Here is a 9,723-nt window from a genome sequence, read left to right as displayed (position 1 = left end):
CTCGGGCAGCGGTTCAGCAAGCGCTAGCGGCAGTGATGAAAGCGGTTCCGGTTCAGAGAGTGAAGAGAGCAGAGAAGAGACCGAGTCTGAGGAGGAAGAGGAAGATGAGGAGGAGGAAAAGAAAAAAAGGAAGAAGCTGGACAAGACCAAAGCAAAGAAGCAAGCAGAGGAGAGTGCAGAGAGGTGCGCCATCCACACAATACACCAAATCAGGGTCAATTATAAGTTCTGATCAGCTTGTTTCATGTTCTGCTCCATCATTCCCACAGCGAGCAGAGCAGCGGTGCCGAGGACAGGAAGCGTGGCAGGAAGGCAGTGAAGAATCAGAAAAGTGCTTCAGAATCAGAGAGCGAATCAGAGAGCAGCGAATCAGAGGATGAGTCGGAGGAGGAGTCAGAGGAGGAGTCTGAGTCCGACACCGACGTCAGGAAGAACAAGGTCAGGCTAGATTGAATAGAATACTAGCTTATTACTTCGTGAATACTTTGCATTATATACAGTATACTGCCTTCTATTTTTTTTAATAATAAATTAAACTTAAATGTAGAATGCTACTGTTGTCACATGAGCTGAATAGGAGCTAAAACAATGCAGACAATGTGCTAATAAATAGTACTATTATGCTATTTTAATGTTATTCACACGGGTAAGAGTTAACATAAGACTTCTTCTTGTTTCGCTCAGACGCCCGTGTCAAAACAACCTCCCAAACAATCCAAAAAAGAGAGCAAGAAGGAGACGCAGGAAATGTCTTTGCTGGATCTGGATGACTGTGAGTAAAACCTCTAACACATACAAGACCAAAGACAAATGCCCGACTGTAAAAGCACATAATATGCACGTAAACATAAAATGTAAAAGCACATAATTTGTCTTTCTCTCTCTCCCAGTTGAACCAGCTCCAGCATCGGCTCCAGTGACTCCGGTTAACTTCCTGTCCAGTAGTCTGGTGTCTGATCTGGAGGGTTTGTCACTGACCGACACTATTCTTGCACCTACAGTGAGTTTTAGGCCAAATTGTAAATTGCAATAAATACAGCAGAAATACTGTCATAATCTAAGGTTATCATTTTTATTGTTTTCAGAATACAAAAAAGAAAATCATATGCAAAGCAAGATTTAAAAAAAACAACAACTTTTTTTTTCTATTTTTCCCACTGGAAATGTTTGTTCTCTCTTGTTTTAAAGGGGTCATATGGTGTTGCTAAAAATAACATTATTTTGTGTATTTGGTGTAATGAAATGTGTTTATGCAGTTTAAGGTTCAAAAAACACATTATTTTCCACATACTGTACATTATTGTTTCACTTTCACAACGAAGCACACAGCATCTCCACGACATGGCGGCGGCGGCAACAACAATACTACAGCGAGAATAAAAGTTATGCCTTCTTTCTTTGAGTGAACATTTGGGCGGTGTTATACAAATCTTCCTACACAGTGACGTAGATATGTGGGGGCGTGTTTAAACGAGGCGTTTTAGGCAGGCGTGGAGAAGTCTTAACTTCTATAAAGAATATCTCTTTGGATTTGAGACTTTAGTCTTTGCAACTTTAGGGATCTTATCTATTCACGAACAGCTTGTAACACTCCAAAGAAAAAGGAAAATTTGAAGTTGCATCATATGACCCCTTTAAGCATAAAAGTTTTGTTAGATTGCTCAGAAATGTAATATTTCATATTATTAAAATTTTAAATATTGCATTTCAGACTTTTTTCCCTCAGAACTGTGAAAAATATATACTCATAATTGCAAGGAAAAAAAGACAGAAATGTGAGAGAAATTCATAATTACAGGTTGTACATTTTGAATAAAAAGTTAAAAAAAAACAGCAGTTTTCTGAAATAGAAATCTTTTGTAACATTGTCTTTACTGTCACTTTTGATCATTTTAATTTGTCCTTGCTGAATAAAAGCGTTTATTTCTTTCCAAGAAAAAAAATCTTACTGACCCCACTCTTTTGAACGGTATTGTATAATACATTTTTATAAATTTCTCACAGACCATTGCACCTTCAGGTTCGATAAAGATGTATGAGCTCCTGCATCGTATAACAGGTGAGGGTCTTGCGGTTGAGTATTGCTTCAGCCGGCAGCCCTTCAGTCCAGACCCCAATATGGTGGCCGTCCAGATCCAATTTACCAACAACACCAACTCCGAGACCAAAAACCTGCACATCGAGGATCCCAGGCTGCAGTCCGGGATGAGGATCCGAGAGTTCGCTGAGATAGGTCTGCAACCCAGCGCAGTACTTCTACAGCAGCTTTATCTAAAACTACTTCAGGTTTATTATTGTTCTGTTTGCATTGTTCTTTCAGACGTGTTAGCAGCAGGTGAATCGGTTACCGTGGTGATGGGCATAGATTTCTGTGATTCCACGCAAGCAGCAAACTTCCAGCTGTGGTGAGTGTTTAAAAGGAGCTAAATTATAAGCTTCTATTTCCTGATGTCAACTTGTCACCCAGCTAACAGGACGTTTGACTAAAGTTTTTTTTACATGTTGCTACATTTTTCAAGACTCTCACAGAACATTCCAAAGTAACAATCCCGTAATGTTTGCAAAATGTGACCCTGGACCACAAAACCAGTCTTAAGTCGCTGGGGTATATTTGTAGCAATAGCCAAAAATACACTGTATTGGTCAAAATTATTGATTTTTCTTTTTTTAGATTTTTTTTTTTTTTTTTGCACCCTCAGATTCCAGATTTTCAAATAGTTGTATTATGTTGTCCAAATGTTGTCCTATCAAACCATACCTACGGCCTATTGTCCTAACAGACATCAATGGAAAGCTTATTTATTCAGCTTTCAGATGATGTATAAATCTCAATTTTGAAAAATTGACCCTTATGTCTGGTTTTGTGGTCCAGGGTCACAAATAATAAAATGAATTGGTCTTTAATATTGTTAAAATTTGCATAACAAAATAAAGCTCTAAAATCATTTAAAAACTGGACATTTTGAACGATCGGAGAACATTCAGAAATGTAATGGGAGCAGTAATGAAAGAGAGACATTCATAATGTAATGGGAACAGTAGCAGAATCTTCATCTTGACGTTAACTAAAAATAGAATGGTCCATTTATGGTCGTAATTTTGCTTTTCATGACCATTCTTCACCTTTAGAATTAAACGGGCTGCATATTTCTTTATGTAAATCACCTTCATTATGATTGGCTGATCTCCATTCATATATATATCATATAGCAGTTTCTTGACTCCAATTCCAAGCATCTTTGTTTACTTTTTTCAGTACTCACACCCGCAAGTTCTTCGTTTCCATCCAGCCGCCCGTCGGGGAGCTAATGACACCAACATTTCTGACAGAAAACAACTTCAAGAAGGAGCAAGGTGAGAGAACGTCAGCCCATTCTCGTTTTAACACTCACAGTTGCCCTACTGATTGCTCCTTTTCCTCAAAACATCTGTCATTTTTCTCTTCCTATGTAGTAGTGTCTCTCTGAAATTCATTTTCAAGAGTTGATATGAGAAAGAGAGAAGATTTTATGTCTCTCTTTCATTATTCATGAAATATGAATTTCATGTTTCATGGCTTTTCCTAATCTGAATTCGTATTTGTAACCAGAATTTTGACTCTTGATACCATAGACCCCTTTCTCATGTACTGTTACCATTTGCATGCTAGCATTAGCTTCTAGCTAAACTCATTCACTTAAAATCCATTATTTACCATAGTGCAAAGGTGTTGTGTAATATTAGCATGCATACTTAGATGCAGTACCATAGACGTACTATTTTTAACATAATGTGGTAGACTAATCTGAATCTAGCATATGTTATAGCATGGATAGTGTGTGAATTGAAATTCAGCCTGTGGTTAGTTAGTATGCCGCTAACACATCTGTTAGTTTAGCATATTAACGTATTTGTTTAAGCATATTAGTTTAACAAACTCATGTTTTCCTCTTCCGTGGGCTCGTTTTGCTGCTGTTCATTAGAGAATCTTTTGAATGGTAAGTTTCTCTGATGTAGCCAATTAGCGCAACACTTACAGTATTGCTACACTTACTCTTCCCCTATAGTTCCTGATTTGTTCACACAGACACACACAACCAGCTAACAGGGAACGTTCTCAGAACTTTGGCTAATGTTCTGGCAAGGTTCTCTCAAAGTTATGAACAAATGTTCTTCCAGTAATGTTAATAGAACACTTGCTGAAAGTTATCTCATCTTTAATACTGAAAAACGTTATTTATACAATGGAATTCATTTTTTGTGAAACATTTGAGTCTGACATTCATCTAACGTATGTATGTAACATGTACTGTATGTCATAAGTAACATTCCCATAATTTTGCAAAATGATGAAATGGAATGTTCGCATAACAAAGAAAAAACATTTGAAAAACTGGACATTTTGAAAATTCAGAGAACATTGACAGATTTTTGCACATTGTGACGTTTTCATGACTTAATCGGAATGTTAGCAAAATGTTCTTAGAACATATTTTTGTTAGCTGCACACCCTCTTCATGTTATTCTAGAAATGCTTTTGCTTTCAGCTGCCCCTCCCTCTTACCGCAGTCTCCAGATATCGCCTTGGCGACTGTTACCATGACTATGCATTTCCTCACAGCATGTCAAGGTAACATTATGCTGCATCTTAGAAACACTGAACCTGTCCGATTGACCCTGAACCATCACGACACTTGTGAGACCAGCACGCTCAGCACAGCTCACAAAACCTGTTGTGTACGGTCTACATAGACAGCTACCTTCCAAGGTGGCATTGTTAATGACTTTTGAGCTTTTAAGTGACTGAATTGTAACACTCTTCGTGGGCTGCAGCTTTGTTAATGCACAAGAGACCAGACAGACGTTCACTGTTGAGTCCAATAGTCTGACATTAGCATGCTGCTAAGCTAACAATGCAATTAATTACATGGAATTCATTTCTATTACCTTAATAAAATAAATGTAGAATTTTTCCAACACTGTTCACAATCTGGGTTGACAATTCCAAGTTGGGGTTTGTCGCAATGCACTCTGGGCATCTCTGGGCTCCATCAAATGTCTCAGACAGTTTGATGGAGCACTGATCTGATGAAGAGATGCTTTCTGTCTCTTTTCACAGGTAAACTGATGGGAATGAATGAAATCTTGGAGAAGCTGACGCTGGGAGAGAAATGCGTGAACGAACACGTCATCGTTGAGAGAGTCACGGCCACCGCCAACTTGAGCAGAGTACCATGCGGTTCAGATAAAGAGTGCAGGTAACACGCACACGTGAAGACAGTGGTCCTTTCCCAAATGAAGACTTTTGGAGTGCACTTAATGTTGCATAAACTGTAATAAATGGCTGAGGGAGGGGTGGGGGGTGATGTCATTTGGGACGGGGTCTCTAAAGGCCCGTTCACACCAAGTATGATAACTATATTGATACAGTTTTAAAAATCAGGCCTTAACTAGTTGTATGAGTATTACAGTCCCTCCAGGATTTCGTGATTTTTTTCATGATTTTTGCATTCAAAATGACTGATTTTGTGGTGGTAATTTCCAAAAATCTGCACAAAATTTGAGATGTTTTTTTTTAATATAATTATGATAGTACATTTACCATAACTCTTTTTATTACAATCAACCATGTGATGCTTTTTATTTTGTCATTCATCCTGTTTCTTAATCACTCTAATGTGTTAATAACTTAAAACAGTACTGCCCACTGAAAGCTGTGCCTGATATAAATGAAATCTCTGTCGATTTGACACTTATCGTCATACCACCCAGTCAATAATCACTTATACTCACTTCATTTCGCTCATGTCCAGTGGTTGTCCATCTCAGACATTGTTAACTGCTTGCGTTTGATTCCACAGACAAGTCCATATGTCGCAGATGTTTGCGTCCACTGAGATAGCAACAGCAGAATTTCTTTTGTCATCTGTTGTCATCCATATTTTATTATAAGGCCTACAAAACAATTTTGTACCCCAATTTAACCCCACTCTGGTGTAATGCATTAGGATATTGCTTTGCAGTTATGTGAGTCCGGTGAGAAAGTTTCGCTTTCGCTGTTTCAGACACACCACTCACTGATATCACATGAAAATAATGCATTAGAACTTTAATAAAATTTGGGATAATTCAGTTAGTAATTATAATTTAGTTTTTTGTGAGACCTTAATTTTTGCTATTATGCAGGATCGCAAAAAAAAAAGCGAAATTTTTTGATTTTGCGTTGGATTCAGTGATCACAGAATCGCGAAAATTCCACGGAGGGACTGGTATTAGTTATATTTTAGAGGAATTTGTATGTTCATGTATATTTTATGTAGGTTTGATTAAAGAGACCATTATTTGAGTATGTTAAACTCTTTCATTCTTCGCTTTTCTGCCTGTATTTCTGGCCTGTGATCTTTTGAAATCTCAGTACACCTCCTCCTCCTCCTTCCGCTCCTGTTTACAGATTCGCAGGTAAAACGGTCAGCAGCGGTTGTCTCGTGCTGGTCACCGTAACTACGAAGGAAGGCGGCGGAGCTCAGCTGACGGTGAACTGTGAGAAGATGGTGATCGGCACGATGCTGGTTAAAGACATCCTGCAGGCCCTGTCGCAGTGATGGCGCCCCCTACAGTCAACACCCTCCTACTGCTGCTTACCGCATTGATTTGTATCTCTGTGTAGATATTTCGCCCACGTGGACTGGCTTGTAGCATCAAAAATATACTTAGAACTGACGTCAGAACAGCGAAAGTAACATTCACAGCCCCGTAATCAGGATGTTCCTCTTATGTTCTTCTGTTGAATGTTGCATGGCATCAAAGACAGTCTTTACACCATAAACTCACCTGAACTACTGCACAAACCTGCATCAATTTCAATTTAGAAGCTCTTTAGGATATACAGTACATGGCCGACAGTTTTTGGAAACCACCTTGTAATCCACAAGTCAGTAACCGTTAATAAATCCATCTGCTCAGTGAAACAAGACTAATAATCATCTGAGTGATTAATTTGCTGCCTTTGTGACCTTCCTAAAATCAATAGAAACTCTGTGCAGTTTATTTTAGTGTTTATCTGTCACATTTACTGAATGCAATGTCTTACATCTGATGCCAGACCGCATCCACATGACGACAGTAGATTTGTTTCCAGAAACCGCTTCAAACTGGTTTAGAAAACATGAACTTTGTTGAACTCTCTAACATTTTCTTATTAGTTTCATAACACAGTCACTTTCTGTTGGTTTAGCAAAATCAAAAGCTCCAAAACACATCAGTATGAATTCACTGCCTTCATGTTGTAGCAACATCTCTTTCGACAGGAAACGTATGTCTTTTCTGTAATTGCCAATGGGTAACTACTGAATTAGGACTATGGACTGGTGTATATCACCTGACATTCATCAGCTTCTTGTTCTTGTGAAGCTCTCAGAAGAATATAGTATCTCACAATCCGGTTATTTTAGATATTTTAATGCAGTCTGGAGCTGTTTATCCTGGTGAAGACACTGTTAGTAGTTAGTTTTAAACCTTTTTTGTTATGATGATGTGCTTGATGGCATAAACCAGATCTTCCTTCTCCCCTGGGTTAAAAATGAAATCCAGCTTTACTGACTCATCTCTGTGTGACTGTGGGAAATCATGTGCTGTTTGAATATTATATCTCTATTTATTATAAAGAGTTTTAAATGTCAATAAAAGAGAATGCATTCTCAAATTAAGATGTCTTCTATTTTTTTATTTTATTTTGATGTGTTTGTATGGTTTGAGATTTATACAGACAGGTGTGACCGGGGCAAGTTGTCACACTTTATTCCAGTTGGTTTATTTACGAAACGCAATTTCTTTATACAGACTCGCATAACTTAATGCCTTGTCTACAAAAGGTAATTGAACGACTTCGTATAAAAATTCACTGAACATACGTGTGACAACATGCCCCAATAGCGGTTACAATGTAGCAAAGAATATTGGCTTTTTCATCTCGATTTAAATTGTAAAACTGTCAAAATATTTTTTTCCTCAATTTCTGATCACAAATGTTACAGACATTATATACAGACATTATTATAATTTACACTTTTTTCGTATGTTTAATTTATGCGTGTTTAAAGCACATTTTTAGTTACTGAAATATAACCCTCGTGACAACTTCCCGTGTGACAACTAGCCCCGGCCTCCACCTTGTGCGTGATTTGCTAATGCTGGAGTCATGCACTGCATTCAAAAATGACTGAAACGTGTTCTGGTTTGTGTCGTCGAGCAGCGGCGGCCTAAACTGTTTTATAAAGTTAAAATTAGCGTGTTTCTGTCTTTTTGAGCTGCATATAGACGCTCTAATGGATTTCTGCAGGGTAAGAGACAGTCTATGTGTGTGAAAGAGGGTCTTACACACACACAGTTTCAGTTTTTTAACGGTGCTAATTCTACATCAACTCCAAACATTTGCAGCTTAGCTGTGTATGATGAAAATAGTACAAACACAATGTACACAAACTGAAACAAACAACAAAAGGCAATTTGCTTAAGAATAAACAAGATGAAGAGCATTAAGGCATACAAATAAAAAAACTAACGAAAAGAAGTAGCATAATTGCTGTCTAAATAGGGAGCTCACTAGGTTTTAAGACACACACATTATGTTCCCTTAACACTAAGTGGAGTTTTTCATAGTTTAGTAGGTTGTCTCAAAAGTGTTTATTCGTAATTTTGAGGTAGAGCCAGACATCCTAGCAAGCTGAATATAGGCATGCTCAAAAAGTCAAGTACAAGTAATGTTGCCCTTTAGTTTACTAGTTGCAAGTGAACTTAAAGGAAATGTTCAGCTAATATGACAGTTCTGTCACCCTTTTGTGCATGTGCCATACTGTTTCTTTTAACAGAGCGAGAAAAAGCACTGCAATGCCGCTTATGGAGATCCTGGAGCTCACAGGGCCTTTGGGCTGTTCACAGGAGCCAAACCGCAAAACGTTTTGAAACACATCACAGGTGAGATCCACACACACACACACACACCGATACCATCAAGTGAATGTGACACTGAAACAGGCCATAATTGCCTAATTAATAGATGTTTCTGGTCTTATTGTGAACAGTTCATCACTGCCTGTTATTCCTTCATCATCTTTAATCAAAATGTTAGGTCCCATTAAGGTCAACATAAACTAACAATGAGCAAAACATTTGTTACAGTATGTATTAATCTTTGTTAATTATTTAATAAAAATACAACTGTTCATTGTTTGTTTATGTTAGCTCCGGTCCATTAAATAATTTTGAATAATTAGGTAATGTTAAAATGAACATGAACTAGATAATAAATGCTTTATTGTAAAGTGTTGTTACTGTACAGTAATAACTTACTCTGATAGTCTGATACTTTCCGCTGATGTCACTGAGGCCACACAGACTATTGGATAATGTTAACCAATCAGCAAATAGATATTTAAGAATTTCTTTAGCATACCTGCAAATCCTGGTATGTAACGCACACTATTCATTATCTTTTTGGTTAAAATCAAGACCCAACCTTTTATTCTCATAATGTGACACAATTTCACTTTCACTCAGAATATGTTGTTTTACAAATGAAAAATTAGTTTCGAATGGCAATTAACATTTTCAAAAATATAAAAAAGAGCCAAAACTATTTTTTTGAGTATAGTTAACTTTTATGCACTTTAAAATGTGTGTGTGTATATATATATATATATATATATATATATATATATATATATATATATATATACACTCAACAAA

The 9,723-nt window shown here is 37.3% G+C and overlaps 2 protein-coding genes across 2 annotated transcripts in view; both read left to right on the top strand.

Moving 5' to 3' along the window:
• Positions 1 to 7,667, top strand: part of LOC107680139 (adaptor related protein complex 3 subunit beta 2) — a 40,812-nt gene extending 33,145 nt beyond the window's left edge. Inside the window, exons 20-29 of the mRNA XM_016475911.1 lie at positions 1 to 183; positions 270 to 438; positions 685 to 772; positions 891 to 1,000; positions 2,005 to 2,233; positions 2,321 to 2,405; positions 3,257 to 3,354; positions 3,963 to 3,977; positions 5,099 to 5,237; positions 6,395 to 7,667. The exon at positions 1 to 183 is cut by the window's left edge and continues 2 nt beyond it. Coding sequence (XP_016331397.1) covers positions 1 to 183; positions 270 to 438; positions 685 to 772; positions 891 to 1,000; positions 2,005 to 2,233; positions 2,321 to 2,405; positions 3,257 to 3,354; positions 3,963 to 3,977; positions 5,099 to 5,237; positions 6,395 to 6,581 — 1,303 coding nt within the window. The 3' untranslated portion in view covers positions 6,582 to 7,667. The remainder of the gene's footprint in view (positions 184 to 269; positions 439 to 684; positions 773 to 890; positions 1,001 to 2,004; positions 2,234 to 2,320; positions 2,406 to 3,256; positions 3,355 to 3,962; positions 3,978 to 5,098; positions 5,238 to 6,394) is intronic.
• A 506-nt stretch (positions 7,668 to 8,173) lies between these two features.
• LOC107680111 (cytoplasmic polyadenylation element-binding protein 1-like) overlaps positions 8,174 to 9,723 on the top strand; it is an 11,117-nt gene continuing 9,567 nt past the window's right edge. Inside the window, exons 1-2 of the mRNA XM_016475884.1 lie at positions 8,174 to 8,318; positions 8,847 to 8,952. Coding sequence (XP_016331370.1) covers positions 8,304 to 8,318; positions 8,847 to 8,952 — 121 coding nt within the window. The 5' untranslated portion in view covers positions 8,174 to 8,303. The remainder of the gene's footprint in view (positions 8,319 to 8,846; positions 8,953 to 9,723) is intronic.

Source organism: Sinocyclocheilus anshuiensis, unplaced genomic scaffold (assembly GCF_001515605.1).
Source record: "Sinocyclocheilus anshuiensis isolate Anshui unplaced genomic scaffold, SAMN03320099.WGS_v1.1 scaffold376, whole genome shotgun sequence".
NCBI classification, from domain to species: domain Eukaryota; kingdom Metazoa; phylum Chordata; class Actinopteri; order Cypriniformes; family Cyprinidae; genus Sinocyclocheilus; species Sinocyclocheilus anshuiensis.
This window is presented reverse-complemented; position numbering and strand designations above follow the sequence as displayed.